Source organism: Hemibagrus wyckioides, linkage group LG01 (assembly GCF_019097595.1).
Source record: "Hemibagrus wyckioides isolate EC202008001 linkage group LG01, SWU_Hwy_1.0, whole genome shotgun sequence".
Lineage (NCBI taxonomy): Eukaryota > Metazoa > Chordata > Actinopteri > Siluriformes > Bagridae > Hemibagrus > Hemibagrus wyckioides.
Window position 1 is genome coordinate 34,170,780 of NC_080710.1, and position 19,942 is coordinate 34,190,721.

Below are 19,942 nucleotides of genomic sequence, written 5' to 3' on the forward strand. Positions count from 1 at the left end.
TAGTTTTGGGGGGGGGACTGGAACTGTACCACCGACTTTATTGTAGACAGGAACGGAGAGGAGCCTCACAGTCAGTCCAGTACAGCTCTATCCAAAATAGTCAGAGTTTGAGTTAATAGATATATGGAGAGAAAGAAATATGGGTGTAAGACAATACACATGGATTAAAATTACAGGTAACAAGCTGAGTGGAGCCAGGTGAGATCGTTTATATATAGGAAAAGAGTGGAGCAATAGAATAACTCACACATCAATCACTCCAAATGGTTTTACAGATCATCACATGATACATCACATGGTACACAACATACTGTTGTTTTTAACATGAAACAAAGGTCAAAGCCCAGGTACATCTGGAGTTTTAATGTTAAAATGTTGCAGGACATTTCTTTTTGTAATAGTTTTAAATTGTTTTGGGAAAACTGGAAGAAGGAAAAAAATGAGTTTAAGAACCTTAGCCTGTGGTGGGATGTAAGAAAAACACGAATAAAAATGTTTTGTCAAAACTATGCATGTCACACTACTCAAGAGATCAATGGAAAAATTACAAAAGGACATTAACGCAATAGAAAGAGACCTCATCCATGACACCACCACCGCAATGAGTGACTCCTTAAACACCAAAAAACATGAACTTGATTTTTTATTGTCTGAGCAGGTCAGAGACACTTTAATCAGATCACGCTTCTGCTCTGTCAAAGATATGGATTCACCAAGTGCCTTTTTTTTGGCATGGAGGAAAAAAGTGAATGAAAAGTGGAGGAAAAACTTCTCGACCAGCATGGATGGAAACCTGATGAAGACCTGAAGGTGATGACAGGCCAGCGGTCTACACGTCTCATCTCAAAAATGAGGGAAGAGATCTTTGCTGCTCTACCGAGTAGCTACAAAAGCATCATCACCAGAGGACTTCAACAGGATGGAGGAACCAATCAGGACCTCCCAAAGATAACGATCATTCCAGCCATCAGCAAGGAACAACAGGAAGAAACCAGCGGATTCATCTTAACCTTTAAAACACCACACCTAGGAGACTTCCAGTGGGTATCAAAAAAAGTACTCCATCACATCTCAGTCAAAATGACTGACCTCCAGTCACTGAGACAGCAGAGAGCTTCGAGGTGGCCAGGTCTGTTAGGACCGGACTTCCTGGTGAGGGACAGGTGGAGAGCCCAGTATAAACCTCCCATAGAGAAGCACTCAGCTGATCTACAGTGGAGGATTATTCACGGGGCAATAGCAACAGACAGGCATGTGGCACACCTGAATACAGCAGTGGTAGGGGAGTGTAGGTTCTGTCAAAGAATGGAAGATCTAGAGCATTTGTTATTAAAATGTCCCAGACTCACAGAGCTCTTCAGTTTGCTCAGCTTAGCGTTACTCCAGCAGGTGAAAGGTGTGTCTGTTAAATGACCTGATAGGGACAGCTAAGCTTGCTATCTGGAAAACTGGTAAAAACAGAGGGGTGGAGCTGAAGTGTACAGATCCAGTGAGGATGTTTACAGGTTTAGTGAAAGGAAGAAGGTGGACTTTTCATTTTATAAACTCAACAACAATGTGGGCGTGTCCCTGAGGTCTGGACTCTAAATCAGGTGTTATGTGATCTTCATGATGATGAGCTAGTGGTTACATTTTAAATGTGTTTTTATTTTTTTTATAGTATCACAGTTTTTATCTTTTATCACATTTCTATCGTATTTATGGTATTTAATGTATTTTGTTTCCTTAATGTAAGGACTTTTTTTTGGATACAACTCTATTTTCACTAATTTGTCCTTGATGTCATAATAAAGGTTCGGTCAAACCTCTCTCTCTCTCTCTTTCTCTCTCTCTCTCTCTCTCTCTCTCTCTCTCTCTCTCTCTCTCTCTCTCTCTCTCTCTCTCTCTCTCTCTCTCTCTCTGTCTGTCTATCTCTCTCTCTCTCTCTCTCTCTGTCTCTCTCTCTCTCTCTCTCTGCGCATGCGCGGCGGAGAGGCGAGTGTGGCGTGTGGAGCGCGTGAGAGCGGTTGGCGTTTTGCCAATTTTTTCGGCACTAAAGTGCAATTCTTTTCCGTTTAAAATCTCGGAATATTAACATACTTATTGTGTGTGTGAGCGAGTGTGTGCGGACAATAACTGTGTGTGTGTGTGTGTGTGTGCGCGTGTGTGTGTGCAGGTGTGTGTGAGTAGCGTGTCGGTGAAGCGTGGTTATGGCGGATCCGACCGCGAGGTTGTGTGAGAGTTTGACTCGCCGGCACGGTGTCCGTGTTGTGTGTCCGCACGGTGTCCGTGTTGTGGGTCCGGCCCGGTGCCAGTGTTGTGCGTCCGGCGCGTGTCCGTGTTGTGTGTCCGGCGCGGTGTCCGTGTTGTGTGTCCGCGCGGTGTCCGTGTTGTGTGTCCGGCGCGGTGTCCGTGTTGTGTGTCCGGCGCGGTGTCCGTGTTGTGTGTCCGGCGCGGTGTCCGTGTTGTGTGTCCGGCGCGGTGTCCGTGTTGTGTGTCCGGCGCGGTGTCCGTGTTGTGTGTCCGGCGCGGTGTCTTGTTGTTTGGCAGTCGGTAACGTGGTGGAGCATGAGAACATTGCCTCTGCCTCCAGAATGAACAGTGTGGCCATTGTGGTGTTTCTGAATAATGTTGAGAAAGTCAGAAATCTGATTCAGAAAGGCATCATTGTTAATAATGAGCAAATACTGGTTTCTCCCCTCAGTTCCCCAGCTAAGAAAGTCTTGTTGTCCAACGTCCCTCCTTTTATTTCAGATGAAGCTATCTGTAAAGAACTGTCTCGGTATGGGCGAATTGTCTCCCCCATTAAGAGAATCCCTCTTGGCTGTAAGTCCCCACTGGTTAAACACTTGGTTTCTTTTAGAAGAATGGTCTTCATGGTTTTTAAAGAAGGTGTGGAAGAGCTGAATGCCGTTTTTAAATTCAGAGTTGAAGGCTTTGACTACAATCTGTTTGTTTCTTCTGATACAGATATTAAGTGTTTTAAATGTGGAAAAACTGGTCATCTTGCTCGGGCCTGCCCTGAGAGGCAGAGTGACCCCGGTGTTTCTGAGCGACCGGGGCAGGACGCAGCTCAGTCGGCTGGGGTCGTTCCCCCTGCGGCTACAGTTCGGCCGGCTGCTGAGGGCCCCGGAGCTGCTGCTGCACCAGAACCGAAAGAGAGTGAGCCCCAAGCCCAGCCTGCAACCCAGAAGCCCACTGGAGCTGCAACAGCCCCGGAAAAGCCATGCACGGCCGAACCGGCCGCGGAAGAGCCATGCTCAGCTCAACCGGACCGGGAGAAGCCGTGCTCCACTGAGAAGAGCTCAGTGGGTTCTGGAGCAGTGCTGGAGCTGCCTGCGCTGGCAGAGGCAGGCACGGAGGTGCAGAGCGAACTCCCGGAAACACCGGACACTACACCAGTGCAGGGGGACGGGTGAGACGTGGACATGGTGGATGAGCCCATCTTTAAAGTGCCGAATAAAAGGAAAAAGCAAGGTAAGGGACGGGGAAAAAACCAGGCAAAAAAGGACACAAAGATGGAGGAACGAGAATCAGACAGTGATGACTGCATGTCAGACTCTGTTTTAATGTTCGATTCTCAGGAGGAACAGGTTAATGTTGTGTACAGTGTTGATGATATTAAAGAGTTTTTAAGGAACACCAAATGGCAGAAAAATGTAGCATTGGAAGAGTTTTTCCCAGACCGTAAGCAGTTTATTCACGACGTGAAGTTCTTCAGAAGAGAAGGTGCATTCATTGATGTTGAAATTTTCCGTCTGAAGAAACTGATCACAAGAGTGAATAAGGAAAACTCTGATGATGACTAATGTGGTGTTTTTTTATGGTAGAGTGGTTTTTACCCTCTGTTTAATTTTATTTATTTTATTTATTTTTATGAAAGGAGTTAATATTGCGAGTTTAAATATTAATGGGGCAAGAGAGCAAATCAAGAGAGCTAAACTGTATGAAGTTTTAAAGCAGAAGCACATTGACGTTGCCATGCTGCAGGAAACCCACAGTGATACCAGCAATGCTGCTGATTGGGTGAAGGAGTGGGATGGGTTGGTGATTTTAAGCCATAACACAACGCTCAGTGGTGGAGTCGCCTTGCTCTTTACTCACAGTTTTATTCCTTGTTCTTATTCAGTTGAAGAATTTTTAAATGGAAGGCTTTTAAAAGTGAAAACTTTTTATGAGAATGAGGTTTTAGTTTTTATCTGTGTGTACACTCCCACCAGTGCAGTGGAGAGGATGATGTTTTTAGACACACTGAACAATGTTATTGCTGACTGCAACACTGCAGAGATTTTAATTCTGGGTGGAGATTTTAACTGTACTACAGATATTTTAGACCGGAACCACACAGAACCTCACATGGCTTCCCGTAAGCATCTGTGGGAGATGGTGGAGGCCCACAACTTGAGCGACATATGGAGAACTTTTCATAAGAACAAGAGACAGTACACGTGGGCCCATGCCATAGATAACACACTCTCCCTTGTGAGATTAGATCGTTTTTATGGTTTTAAGCATCAGCTGACGTTTTTTACAAAGTGTTTTATTGTTCCAGTAGGTATCTCTGACCACAGCATGGTCCAGTATACTATTACTAAAGAGAAGGTTAAACCTAGGAGTGCCTACTGGCATTTTAACACTGCTCTTTTAGAAGATGCTAATTTTAGTCTTTTATTGAGTCTTTTATTTTTTTATGGAATTGTTTTAAACATGAGAAGGCAGCTTTTAGTTCACTTCAGTTGTGGTGGGAAAAGTCAAAGAATTCTGTCAACAGTACACTCTCAATGTCACAAGAGACATTGTTAGATCTCTGAAAGCTCTGGAGATAGAAATAGTAGAGCTCCAGCGTTTGGAGGCCACTGGAAATCGAGGGCATGTTGAAGCCCTCAAACGTAAAAAATCCAAAATGAACGACAACGAAAATGGGGGCGCTGGTCCGCTCACGCTTTAAAAGCGCTGCTGAGATGGATGCTCCTTCAAAGTTCTTTTTCAGTTTAGAGCAGAAGAATGGACAGAAAAGATTTATACATGCTGTGCGAACAGAATCAGGGGATCTCGTATCTGAGCCCACTGAAATTCGCCAGCAGACAGTAAGCTTCTACTCGAAGCTGTACAGCAGTGAGTGGTCAGGGGCACAAGCGGTGGAGGACAGCTTCCTCATGGACCTGCCAAAGCTCTCTGAGCAAGTCTCCAGAGAGCTGTACAGGGAGCTGACGCTGGAGGAGGTTCATGAGGCTCTCCAGGGGATGGAGAATGGACGGGCGTCAGGTATAGACGGTCTCCCTGTCGAGTTCTACAAGGCATTCTGGGCCGTCATAGGGCAGGACGTGCTGGATGTCCTACGGGACAGTGTACGGAGAGGTGAACTCCCGTTGAGCTGCAGGAGGGCCGTCCTGACCCTGCTACCGAAGAAGGGAGACCTGACCCACCTGAAGAACTGGTGCCCGGTCTCACTACTGTGCACTGACTGCAAGCTGCTCTCAAAAGCATTAGCCTCGAGACTGACTAAGGTAATGGAGCAGCTCATTCACCAGGACCAGACGTACTGTGTGCCTGATAGGTCCATATTCGATAATGTGTATCTAATTCGTGACATTTTGGACGTCTCCAGGCTATTGGGCTTAAAGACTGGTCTGATTTCTCTAGATCAGGAAAAGGCTTTTGACCGGGTTGAACATGAATATTTGTGGAAGGTGCTGGAAGCCTTCGGGTTCAACCCAGGTTTTATAGCCATGATCAGGGTGTTGTACAGTGACATTGAGAGTGTACTGAAGGTTAACGGTGGTTTATGTGCTCCTTTTAGAGTGTACAGAGGGATCAGGCAGGGCTGTTCCCTCTCTGGAATGTTGTACTCTCTAGCTATTGAACCTCTTTTAAATAAGTTAAGAAGTAATCTCTCTGGTTTTAATATGCCACATGCTAATGCCTCAATATGTTTATCAGCTTATGCAGATGATCTGGTAGTGATGATAAACACACAAAATGATGTCAATGTTTTAACTGATATTTTAAATGACTTTCAAATTTTATCCTCCGCCAAGGTTAACTGGTCTAAAAGTGAAGCCATTTTAGTTGGGGAGTGGGAAAGTGGGCAACCGTCACTACCAGGAGGCTTAGCGTGGAAAAGAGGTGGTTTTAAATACTTGGGTGTCTACCTGGGGAACAATGAGTTTTTAAGTAAAAACTGGGAAGGTTCTGTAGAGCACGTGAAGGGCAGACTGAGCAGGTGGAAGCAGCTGGTTCCAAAGATGTCCTACAGGGGGAGAACGCTGGTCATCAACAACTTCGCCACGTCGTCCCTCTGGCACAAGCTGGCATGCGTGGATCCGCCGCCGAACCTGCTGGCAAACATCCAGGCCCTGCTGGTGGACTTCTTCTGGGACGGTCTACACTGGATTCCACAGAGTGTGCTTCATCTGCCGAAGGAGGACAGGGGCTGGTCCAGCTGTCCAGCAGAGCCGCAGCCTTCCGCCTCCAGTTCATCCAGAGGCTCCTCACTGGACCCGGAGACTTAGTATGGAGAGCAGCAGCCAGTGGATTATTACGCACAGTTCAAGGACTGGGGCTGGACAGAGCGCTGTTTTTAATGGACACAAAAATGCTGGACATTTCTGGACTACCAGCCTTTTACCGTGGACTTTTTAAAATTTGGAACTGTTTTAAGAAACAGAACAAGGGCTGTAGAACACTACACTGGCTGCTGGAGGAACCTCTGGTGTATGGCGGGAGACTGGACATCTCCAGTGTGACCGTCCCTGCACTGTCCAGAACTCTCATCTCCTCAGGGATTATAACGCTCCGGGAGCTTGTGAACATCGCGGGGTCGGACTTGTCGAGGGCAGAGGACCTGGCAGCGCGTATGGGACTGCGGTCCCTGCGTGTTGTCAATCAGCTCCTACACCGCTGGAAATCTGCATTGACATCAGAGGAGCGTGTTCAGCTAATGGACTATTCACACACAGAGACTGGTCCTACAGAGGACGAACCCTTTCCCCAGCTGAACATCGCTCCTGACCTCGACGGGTGTGCAGGCCCCCTCCTGGAGTGCCGGGGTGAAGGGGAGATGGACTTTGGGTCAGTGTCGGGGAAGCTGCTCTACAGAGCGTGTGTAAAGGTTTTAAATAAGAAGAAGCTGAGTGGGAGGGTGGACACCCCATGGAGAAGTGTACATGGTTTTACTGATGATTTTAAACCAGAGTGGACGCACTGTATAAACCACCGTTAACTAAAAAATCTGCTGACCTCCAATGGAGGATTTTACACTGTATTATCTCTGTGAACTCTTTTATTTCTGTTCTAAATCCTGATGTTGCACATGATTGTCCTTTTTGTTCACAGAGAGAAACAGTTTTTCATGCTTTTATTCACTGCTCCAGATTACTTCCACTGTTTGTGTTTTTACGGAGCATTTTAAGGTCTTTTAATGTTGTTTTTACTTTTCAGTGTTTTATTTTTGGTTTTAAGTTTGTCAGAAAACACCGGTTCAGGTGTCAACTGATTAATTTTATATTTGGTCAGGCCAAAATGGCGATATACCTGAGCCGGAAAAACCAAATTGCACAAAGCACTGACTGTGACGCCATAAAAATCCTGAAAAGGCTGATGAAATCTAGAATTTCAATTGATTTTAATTTTTATAAAAGTATGAATGACTTGGATGTGTTTAAATGTGTGTGGTGTTGGGAGAATGTGTTGTGTTCTGTTGCAGAAAGGAAACTTAACTTTGCAGCAGAACTAAACTAATCACTTATATTTAAAATAATTTATTGACATTTATTTTAATATGTATTTATTTATTTACTTATTTATTTATTAAGTCACTGTGACTTTTATATGTGACTTGTGTAAATAAAGATGCATAAAAAGTCAAAAGAAAGTCTCTCTCTCTCTCTCTCTCTCTCTCCCTGTCTCTGTCTCTCTCTCTCTCTCTCTCTCTCTCTCTCTCTCTCTCTCTCTCTCTCTCTCCCTGTCTCCCTCTCTCTCTTTCTCTCTCTCTCTCTCTCTCTCTCTCTCTCCCTGTCTCTCTCTCTCTCTGTTGCATGCTGGGAGTTGGGTGAGTGCAGTGCAGGGTGAGAAGCTGTCGGTGAGAGCAGGATACCAGTTCACATCTGTTTTTTTCCTTTCTCCCTCTTAATTGTGTGTGACTGGGTCAGGGTTTTGTGCTGACTTGACTATTTGTGCTTTTTATAGCGGAGACTGTGATCTCTCCACCATGGCTTCAGGTGTGTACCTGAAGAGAGTGTCATGTTGGAGGATGTCCTTATACCGCTTGGTGAGAAAGTTAGTTTTGAGAACATTATTTCCGCCTCCCGCATGAACAAAGCGGTTGTTGTTTTTAAAAGAACAACGCTTAGTCAGCGAGCTGGCAGTGAATGGAATAGTGGTTAAAGGTAAATATGTACAGATTTCGCCATTGTCTATCCCATCTGTAAAAATTACCATCTCTAATTGTCCACCTTTTCTCCCTAATGAAGCGCTAGAGTGTCAAAATCAGTAAATAAAAACATATAAGCTTCGGTAAAATCGCAAGCGCTTTTAAAAAGATTTCTCTGGGCTGTACACATCCTGCTCTACAACATGTCACATCATTTAGGAGACAAGTGTTTATGTTTCTGGAATCGCCAGAAACCACGCTGGATATCTCCTTCCGTGTGAAGCACGGAGGGAGAACTTTTATGATTTACGCAGTTACTGACACCATGGAGGAGGATAGGGCATCTAGACAAGTGACCAATCGGGTAAAGACAACCGAGCGAGTGGAGGTAAGTCAGACTGTTGAGACGCTGCTGTACACAGTGTTATAGATACAGAAAGTACTATACCTTCCGTTAGCGATGACGTCTTGCATAATGAGTCAATATCGGATGTAAAAGTTAAGAGTGACTTGTGGTCTGATATGTTAAATACCGGTGATTCTACAGTGGATGATGTATTGTCTGATCAAGGTGAGACTGCAGCTTGTGCTACTGAAAGTGAAATTGACATGTCACAGGAGTCTATTGAGGGCCTAGAAGATGTTTCAGAAAGCTCCTCTCAGGTAGAAGAATCGCTCTACAGTTTAGACGAAGTTAATAACTTTCTAGATTAGACTTTTGGAAGACAAGTGACTAAAAAGTTTATAAAATCGGTGGCTTTGCTCCACTTTCTGCTCTGTTTTCTGTTTTTCCTTTCCCATTTTAACACGGAGATGCTAAGGATCGGCTCCCTTAATATCAATGGTGGAAGGGACAGACATAAAAGAGCTGTAGTGGGTGAGATTATACAACAAAAGAGACTGGATGTGATTTTTCTTCAGGTAACACAGTGATATAAATAATGAAGTTGAGTGGACAATGTGGTGGGAGGGACAGTGCACACTCAGTCACAGCACTAATCTCAGTGCAGGAGTGGCTACTTTATTTTCTAAAACTGCTAAAATCTTAAAGGTTGAAGAAGTAGTCAAAGGCCGCTTGATAGTAACCAAAGCTGAAATTAAAGGTGTTGTTTTTCATTTTATTAATGTCTATGCACCAAATGTAGGGCTTGAGCGGATTATTTTCTTTAAAAGCTAAGCAATGCATTAAAACAGTGTGGTAATGAAGGGGATTTTGTTATAGGAGGGGATTGGAACTGCACAGTAGACTTTACGTTAGAACGCAATACTGAGGAGCCCCACACACACACACACACACACAATCTTCGGGGGCAGTGGTGGCTCAAGTGGTTAAGGCTCTGGGTTGTTGACCGGAAGATCAGGGGTTCAAGCCCCAGCACCACCAAGTTGCCACTATTGGGCCCTTGAGCAAGGCCCTTAACCCTCTCTGCTCCAGGGGGCGCCGTATCATGGCTGACCCTGCGCTCTGACCCCAACCTCCAAGGATGGGATATGCAAAGAAAGAATGCACTGTGCTGTAATGTATATGTGACAAATAAAGGCTGTTTCATTCATTCATTCTGTCTGTCTTTCAAAGTTGTGCAGCACGGCTAGATAGGATCTACTGTACATATCAAAACAGTTCAGCAGTAGAGTTATTGACTGCACCACTTCTCCAGTAGGTTTCTCCGATCACCAGTTAGCCTCTTTCATGATAATTGTGTCACAGTTCACTAGCAGATCCTCTTTTTGGCATTTTAACACCAAGTTATTACAGGATGCTGATTTCTGTGAGCATTTTCAATGCTTCTGGGAACACTGGAAAACCAAAAAGAATGACTTTGAGAACCTGAGACAGTGGTGGGACTTTGGGAAGGTGGAGATCAGGCTGCTATGTCAACAGCACACTGCCAATTCAAGCACCAAGGTGAAGCAAGCAATCAAAGCCCTTGAAAGTGAAATAATGAACATTGAAAATCACTTGACTGGTTTACATGATCCCAGTCTACTAAGGACCCTGCATCAAAGGAAAAAGGAGCTGGGCTCAGATCTGGATAAAAGAGTGAAGGGAGCACTTGTGAGATCTCGCTTTACAACTCTTGAAGATATGGACACACAAAGTGCCTTCTTCTTTAACCTTGAATGCTCGACTGCACAGCACAGACAGATGGTCTGTCTCCATCTTCCTGATGGCAGAGTGACCACTGATATCACAGAAATCACACTGATATCACAGAAAAGCTTGCTGTGGATTTGTACTCTGGCCTTTACACTGCTGAGGACTGTGACTTAAACTGCACTGAACAACTTACACTCGGACTTCCTCAAATAGACTCTGAATCATAAGCTGCATTAGACTCTGACCTCACAACGGAGTAACTCACCACTGCTGTGAATCAGCTTTGCTCAGGCCGGTCACCGGGGATTGATGGTTTACTCTCAGAATCTTTTAAGCATTTTTGGAACTGCATTTGGGGGGACTTCTTTGAAGTGTTGCATGAATGCAGTAGGGAAGGTTTCTTACCAGCTCTGTCTTTACTACCTAAAAAGGGAGATATGTCCCTATTAAAAAATTGGAGACCAGTGGCATTTTTGACCACAGACTACAAGATCCTATCTAAATGTATAGGTTGTAACAGGTTGAGGGCAAGGCTGTCCATTGTCTGGTCAGCTATATGCTTTGGCAATAGAACCACTACTGTTTTACCTTAGACAGAGACTATCAGGGTTCCATGTGCATGGTGGGCTTCAGGGCCCAAACTTGTCAATTTCTGCAGATGCAGACAATGTCACAGTTTTTATTACTTGTGATCAAGACATCAAAAACCTAAGTGCTGCACTCCAGGTCTACCAGAATGCTTCTTCAACTAAAGTGAACTGGGACAAAAGCGAGGCTTTATGGGCAGGTTAGGTACAGCTTGGCCAACTTCCAGTACTGCCAGAAAAGTTGAAGTGGGGTGCAAATGGACTAAAAATATTAGGTGTCTTTATGGGAACAGATAATTTCTAAAAACAGAATTGGGATGGCATAGTGGAGAGAGTGTGCACCAAATTGTCTAGATGCAGGACTCGTGCAAGAAGTGCAGAGGCAGCTGATGAGCTTCTTCTGGTCAGGCCAGCACTGGGTTCAAGCTGCTGTACTGCATCTACCAGTACAAGAAGGTGGACAAGGATTGGTAGACATCAGGTCCAGGATAATGATCTTCAGGCTCCAAGCAGCCCAGAAGCTGCTATACCACAGCTCAGTGTCCTGGAAAGACACGGCCACTGTGCTTCTCAGAAAGGCAGGTAATAAGCACTTGTTCCTGATGAACTTACGAGGAACAGACTTGGAGAGTTCTTTCCTTTTCTAGCCTATACCTGACACAACAGCAGGAACATGGCTGCTGGAGGAGGCTCTACTCAACAACCATCTCCTCAACTCAAGGGTCTTGTGTTCAGCCAGCCTGTGCTCATGTCTAAGAGCTTCTGGTTTTACAATGCTAGGCCACATTGTGAGCACAGGGTGGGCAGCTGTCAGGGAAAGGACTGGGATCAGGTCCCTGTGACTACTGGACCAACTGGCAGCAGAGACAGTGGGGTCACTGTCTGCTGCCTACCAGGAGTTCCTGAATGACCCAACTGTTATTGACCAGTGGAGAGAGGGAGGTCAGTATGAGTTCCCTACACTGAACATCAGCGCAGCTGTAGAAGAACGGCAAGAGGATGAGAGACTGATCCTTTCTTTCACCACTCTGTGCACCTTCGAGCTGGCTGGGAAGAAAGCTCTGTACATGCTCTGTGTAAAGGTGTGGCATGCACAGTCCCTAGCAGGAGTTCCAGCTAGTAGGTGGACTGAGTATTGTGGTAACAACTCTTCCCCTAAAAGCAGCTGGCAGTCCCTGTACAATCGTCCGATAGATAAATGGACAGGCGACTTCCAGTGGAGTACATGGGGCGATAGCCACAAACACATCGGGTGCACCTTGATCCTAGTGTGGGGGACGGTTGTCCTTTTTGCCTAAGGTCTGAATCTGTTTCACCTCTTTTTAGAATGCACACGGCAAAAAAATCTGTTTCTTTTGCTGGAACGCTGGTTTTCAGGTATAGGTGGTGTCTTCTTCCTTCAGGTTTTTATTTTCAGGCCAAAATATACAGCAAAACAAAAGTATACTGTAGTTCTGCTCAATTTTTTATCTGGAACAGCGAAACTGTCAATTTGAAAATCAAGGAAAAACAAAATATCAGGACAGGCTGCAGTCGATGTAGTAGCTATGTTTAAGGGATTAGTAGCTGTGAGGCTCAGAGTCAAACATGCGTACTGTGCTCTAGTTGGGAAGCTGCATGTGTTCATGGAGATTTGGGGTAGAAATGAAATGTTATGTTAATGAGAATAATAACTTATGTTTTCATTTCTGATGGATTTCCTATTCTGCTAAGGTGTTTTTTTTTAAATAGCCTTTTCTTTCTCATTCTTTTTCTTTTTATTTATTTCAATGATTTTTTTCTGTATTTGTTTTCCTCCGCCCTTGATGGTATGATATGATGCTTTTTTTTCTGTTTATCATGGTATCCATGTAACCTAATAAAGTTTTTTAAAAGGTTTTTTAAAATTCAAATTCTCTCTCTCTCTCTCTCCCTGTATCTCTCTCTCTCTCTCGCTCTCTCTCTCTCTCGCTCTCTCTGTCTCTTCCTGTCTCTCTCTCTCTCTCTTTCTGTCTCTTCCTGTCTCCCCCCCCCACTGTTTTAGAGGTATATGTACTACATCAGCAGTGGTCTTCAGGAGGATGTGGTCACCCCTCTGCCTCCTGACCACATCACCAACATCCTTAAGCTCCTTCCTGCCTCTACCCACGGCAAACAGATGCTGCAGAATCTTTTGGAGGAAGTAAAGAGTGATTTTAATTTCAGCATGCGCAAAAGCATAGGTAAATTACACACACACTACACACACACTACACACACTGCAATTTCTACGGTCAGTGTGGTGCATGTGGCCATCTCCTCTCAGCTCATCTTTACAAAAGTGAGTGTGTAACGTGTGTGTGTGTGTGTTTCCATCTGTGTGCAGTGGATTACATCCTGATGGACGAGCAGCAGAGGAAGAGGCTGTCCATCTCCAGCATTCCACGCCCTTTCCCTCAGCGTGTGATCTGCGCTCCGGTTCCCTGGTCCGACTCTTACAGACATGCCCACACCTGGTGCACTCAGAACCTGTTCACTCTCAATCCCATAATGCAGCAGCTACAGCAACTCTGGATCAACAAGTAAATCAGAGCTGTGTTCTGTAACCTTCATCACCATCATCATCCTCTCCTCTCAGATGATGATGTGTAGAATAATGAGGTGTAGTGTCAGAGAGATTAAAGACTCGCTATCTCAGATGCTTTGAGGCGCTACATGAACTTTGATGAGAGTTACAGTTACTACACCAAAGTCTTTAATTCCTCTTATAGCAAGATGTTGATGATTTATTTATTTGTTTGTTTGTTTGTTATTTTTAAAGCATGACTTTATTATTTACAACAGTGTGTTTTCACCAGCCCCTCTCTCTCTCTCTCTCCCTCCCCCCCTCTCTCTCACTCTCTCTCTCTCTCTCTCTCTCTCCCTCTCCCCCGCCCCTCTCTCTCTCTCTCTCTCTCTCTCTCTCTCCTCTCCCCCCCCCCCTCTCTCTCACACTCTCTCTCTCTCTCCCTCTCCCCCGCCTCTCTCTCTCTCTCTCTCTCTCTCTCTCTCACTCACTCTCTCTTATTCACTCACTCTCTCTCTCTCTCTCTCTCTATCTCTTGGTGCATGCTGGGAGTGTGTGGGTGTGCTTTTTTTTGGATAAAAAGGTTAGTTTGAAAGGCGATTTAATATTTTATTAGGGGCGATTTTTGTGAGGTTTTGTGAGGTTTTGTTGGCGGTTGCGATGGCGTCCCCACCCACGGAGGGGATGCCTGTAACATCAGTAACGTCAGGGGCTGGGGGGCTGGAGGGCTGGAACTGTACCACAGACTTTATTGTAGACAGGAATGGAGCATCACTGGAACATCACAGTCAGTCCAGTACAGCTCTATCCAAAATAGTCAGAGTTTGAGTTAATAGATATATGGAGAGAAAGAAATATGGGTGTAAGACAATACACATGGATTAAAATTACAGGTAACAAGCTGAGTGGAGCCAGGTGAGATCGTTTATATATAGGAAAAGAGTGGAGCAATAGAATAACTCACACATCAATCACTCCAAATGGTTTTACAGATCATCACATGATACATCACATGGTACACAACATACTGTTGTTTTTAACATGAAACAAAGGTCAAAGCCCAGGTACATCTGGAGTTTTAATGTTAAAATGTTGCAGGACATTTCTTTTTGTAATAGTTTTAAATTGTTTTGGGAAAACTGGAAGAAGGAAAAAAATGAGTTTAAGAACCTTAGCCTGTGGTGGGATGTAAGAAAAACACGAATAAAAATGTTTTGTCAAAACTATGCATGTCACACTACTCAAGAGATCAATGGAAAAATTACAAAAGGACATTAACGCAATAGAAAGAGACCTCATCCATGACACCACCACCGCAATGAGTGACTCCTTAAACACCAAAAAACATGAACTTGATTTTTTATTGTCTGAGCAGGTCAGAGACACTTTAATCAGATCACGCTTCTGCTCTGTCAAAGATATGGATTCACCAAGTGCCTTTTTTTTGGCATGGAGGAAAAAAGTGTCCACAAACAGTAGATGAACCACCTATGACATCCAGATTGGGGAATAACTACAGACATTAAAGAAATGAGAGACCTGGCAGTGGAGTTCTACACCTCACTGTACAGTACACTGCGATCCAGAAAGCACTGCTAATCTTCTACAAGACCTACCAAAACTGGACTCTGAACAGAGAGCGTCTCTGGAGGAAGAGATCTCACTCCTGGAACTAACCAGTGCGATGAAGCAGCTAGCCACTGGACGATCTCCTGGAGTGGACGGACTCCCAGCACTTTTGGGAAACCCTGGGAAAAGATTTTCAGGAAGTGCCTAAAAGAAAAAACACTCCCAACCAGCTGTGGGCATGTGCTATCACTCCTGCCGAAGAAGGGCGATCTTGGGCTTTTAAAAAACTGGAGGCCGGTCTCACTGCTGTACGCGGACTACAAAATACTGTCCAAATGCTTGGCCAAAGGTTTTAAATACAATAATTCACAAGGACCAAACATACTGCATCCCAGAAAGGTCAATAACAGACAATCTGTTTTTAATAAGAGATGTCATTGATCTTGGGATTTTTAATGATCTTGACCTGGGTGTCCTGTCATTAGACCAGGAAAAGGCTTTTGATAGAGTTGACCACAGCTACCTTTTTAATGTTTTAAAGAGTTTTAACTTTGGACATAATTTTATCTCTCTGGTTAAGTTATTGTACAACAATGTTTCTGTGATGTTAAAAGTGGGCGGAGGACTTAGCGCTCCTATAAAAGTTACAAGAGGGATCGGACAGGGATGTCCATTGTCTGGACAGCTGTATAGCCTGGCCATTGAACCCTTTCTAATGTATGATAAGGAGGGAGCTCTCAGGCACTACTATGAAAGGTGTTAAAAACTGTCAAGGTACATCTGTCTGCTTATGCAGGTGATATCACACTTTTTATTTCAAGACGGAGAGACGTTGAAGTTTTAAATAAATGTATTCAGCATTATGAGAAAGCCTCAACAGCCAGAGTAAACTGGGAGAAAAGCAAAGGTTTTATCACCGGACAGTGGAGTGGGGCTGGCTCCCCAAAACTTCCCAAGGGTTTAAAATGGGAAAGAGAAGGGTTAAAAGTATGGGGGGTGTTTTTAGGAACCACTCATTTCCAGACCAAGAACTGGGAGGACCTGCTGGAAAGGGTGTAACCCTAACCCTAACCCTAACCCTAGGACAAGGTCTGGTGGACATCAGAAGCCGAATCCAAGCTTTCAGACTGCAATCAGCACAGAGACTGATGTACCATGAAGACCTGGCATGGACTCACACTGCCTGTCTGATTCTGCAGAAGGCTGGTCATCTCGTACTGGATAAACATCTGTTTCTGCTGAAAGGTGAGGAGGTGAATCTAACTGGGGTCACTCCATTATACAGGTCAATGCTACAGACCTGGAGAACAATTTTAAGAACAAAAAGGACTGTGAATGAGAGTGAAGACTGGGCCCTAGAGGAACCGCTTTTTTTTAACCCACTCATCCAAACCAGACTGTTGTCCTCAGCGAGTGTGCAAGCAGTTCTCATAAACAACGTCACAAAGCTGGGACAACTTCTCGACCAGCATGGATGGAAACCTGATGAAGACCTGAAGGTGATGACAGGCCGGCGGTCTACACGTCTCATCTCAAAAATGAGGGAAGAGATCTTTGCTGCTCTACCGAGTAGCTACAAAAGCATCATCACCAGAGGACTTCAACAGGATGGAGGAACCAATCAGGACCTCCCAAAGATAACGATCATTCCAGCCATCAGCAAGGAACAACAGGAAGAAACCAGCGGATTCATCTTAACCTTTAAAACACCACACCTAGGAGACTTCCAGCGGGTATCAAAAAAAGTACTCCATCACATCTCAGTCAAAATGACTGACCTCCAGTCACTGAGACAGCAGAGAGCTTCGAGGTGGCCAGGTCTGTTAGGACCGGACTTCCTGGTGAGGGACAGGTGGAGAGCCCAGTATAAACCTCCCATAGAGAAGCACTCAGCTGATCTACAGTGGAGGATTATTCACGGGGCAATAGCAACAGACAGGCATGTGGCACACCTGAATACAGCAGTGGTAGGGGAGTGTAGGTTCTGTCAAAGAATGGAAGATCTAGAGCATTTGTTATTAAAATGTCCCAGACTCACAGAGCTCTTCAGTTTGCTCAGCTCCGGGTTTCAGAAGTATGGGGGAGGTTTCTCAGACAGAGTGTTTATCGGTGGTGTTCAATAGCGTTACTCCAGCAGGTGAAAGGTGTGTCTGTTAAATGACCTGATAGGGACAGCTAAGCTTGCTATCTGGAAAACTGGTAAAAACAGAGGGGTGGAGCTGAAGTGTACAGATCCAGTGAGGATGTTTACAGGTTTAGTGAAAGGAAGAAGGTGGACTTTTCATTTTATAAACTCAACAACAATGTGGGCGTGTCCCTGAGGTCTGGACTCTAAATCAGGTGTTATGTGATCTTCATGATGATGAGCTAGTGGTTACATTTTAAATGTGTTTTTATTATTGTTTTCTTAATCATTTTATTTTAATCTTTTACAGCATCACCAGTTTGATCCTTTTATCACATTTCTATCGTATTTATGGTATTTAATGTATTTTGTTTCCTTAATGTAAGGACTTTTTTTGGATACAACTCTATTTTCACTAATTTGTCCTTGATGTCATAATAAAGGTTCGGTCAAACCTCTCTCTCTCTCTTTCTCTCTCTCTCTCTCTCTCTCTCTCTCTCTCTCTTTCTCTCTCTCTCACTCACTCTCTCTTTCTCTCTCTCCCTGGCTCCCTCCCTCTCTCTCTCTCTCTCTCTCTCTCTCTCTCTCTTTCTCTCTCTCCCTGTCTCCCTCCCTCCCTCTCTCTCTCTCTCTCTCTCTCTCTCTCTCTCTCTCTCTCTGTTCAGTTTGATGACCATATACATGTACAGTATTACCAAAGCATTAATGTAAAGAGAAGAACATCTCTTATCAACCAACACATTACTGAGAACACTGAGTCTCCAGGAACACAGAAACATAGGAACATAAATAAGAGAGAATATAAATAAATATAATTAATTAGATCTTAAGACAAACAGGGCTGTGTGTGTGTGTGTGTGTGTGTGTGTGTTTGGGTGGGTCACTCACTGTCCCTCAGCTTGTGGCAGGGAGATACATACTGTCCTGCTAGAACACAGCTCTCTTTCCTCTCCCCCAATAGGATGGTCAGTTGGTCAGTGTTGGTCAGGAGGGAGAACTGGAGATGGATTAACTGGAATATTTTGAAATATATTTGATGTAGATGTTGGAATTTTTTGCATTCAGTTATGAAGTGCAGCTCTGTGTCCACTGTGTTGCTGTTCCACTGTGTACACACTCTCTGCTCTGTAGAGAGCCATGATTTCTTATAGCGGCCCGTCTCCATGGCCAGTGTGTGTGCGCTGAGTCTGTACCTGGTCAGTGTGGTTCTGTGCTGGTGGTCAGTCACTGTGCTCAGGTATTCAGCTACAGTGTACTGTGGATTTAGGATAGCACTGCATTTTACTTTGTGTGTGTGTGTGTGTTCCAGTGTGTGATGTAGTTGTGTTGTTGTTGTGTTATAATGTGGTGAGGTCTGATGGTTCCTGTGTGCAACTGCTCCTGATGTAGAAGTGTGTTAGTGTGTGTTGGTGAGCTGAGGGTCAGGACCAGCCAGGTGAGGGGACACTTCTCTCTGCTCAGCTCTTGGCACTGCAGGGCTTTGTAGTGATAGCTCTGAGGGTCACTGTGTTTGTAGTGAGAGCTCTGAGGGTCACTGTGTTTGTAGTGATAGCTCTGAGGGTCACTGTGTTTGTAGTGATAGCTCTGAGGGTCACTGTGTTTGTAGTGATAGCTCTGAGGGTCACTGTGTTTGTAGTGATAGCTCTGAGGGTCACTGTGTTTGTAGTGATAGCTCTGGGGGTCACTGTGTTTGTAGTGATAGCTCTGGGGGTCACTGTGTTTGTAGTGATAGCTCTGGGGGTCACTGTGTTTTTGGTGATAGCTTTGTAGTGATAGCTCTGAGGGTCACTGTGTTTGTAGTGATAGCTCTGAGGGTCACTGTGTTTGTAGTGATAGCTCTGAGGGTCACTGTGTTTGTAGTGATAGCTCTGAGGGTCACTGTGTTTGTAGTGATAGCTCTGAGGGTCACTGTGTTTGTAGTGATAGCTCTGAGGGTCACTGTGTTTGTAGTGATAGCTCTGGGGGTCACTGTGTTTGTAGTGATAGCTCTGGGGGTCACTGTGTTTGTAGTGAGAGCTCTGGGGGTCACTGTGTTTGTAGTGATAGCTCTGAGGGTCACTGTGTTTGTAGTGATAGCTCTGGGGGTCACTGTGTTTGTAGTGATAGCTCTGGGGGTCACTGTGTTTGTAGTGATAGCTCTGGGGGTCACTGTGTTTGTAGTGAGAGCTCTGAGGGGTCACTGTGTTTGTAGTGAGAGCTCTGGGGGTCACTGTGTTTGTAGTGATAGCTCTGGGGGTCACTGTGTTTGTAGTGAGAGCTCTGGGGGTCACTGTGTTTGTAGTGAGAGCTCTGGGGGTCACTGTGTTTGTAGTGAGAGCTCTGAGGGTCACTGTGTTTGTAGTGAGAGCTCTGCGGGTCACTGTGTTTTAGGTGATGATATTTGATGGATCTTTTCTGAATTTGGAGCAGCAGTGGGAATCGGCCTGATTCGTCTCGGCAGCCGGTGTTTGTGGTGTTCCTGTGGGTTTGTAGAATGGATTTACAGAATTGTGTGTGGATGATTTCAGCTGGGTGTTTATCCCATTGTGTAAAGTTTTGGTGTGTCAGTGGCCCCCAGACCTCACTCCCATACAGCAGAATAGGTTGGATTATTGATAGGTATAATTTGATCCAGATTGGAATTGGGATGTGGATCTGTATTTGTTTTTTGATGGTGTAGAACGCTCTGTGTGTGATCTCGTTCAGCTCA

The 19,942-nt window shown here is 44.8% G+C and overlaps 1 protein-coding gene across 1 annotated transcript in view; it reads left to right on the plus strand.

Annotated features, from left to right (window-relative positions):
* The window catches only part of dnah3 (dynein axonemal heavy chain 3), a 115,173-nt gene that overhangs the window by 14,077 nt on the left and 81,154 nt on the right, over positions 1 to 19,942 (plus strand). The window contains exons 4-5 of the mRNA XM_058398519.1: positions 13,059 to 13,236; positions 13,380 to 13,575. Of these exons, the coding sequence (XP_058254502.1) occupies positions 13,059 to 13,236; positions 13,380 to 13,575 (374 nt within the window). The remainder of the gene's footprint in view (positions 1 to 13,058; positions 13,237 to 13,379; positions 13,576 to 19,942) is intronic.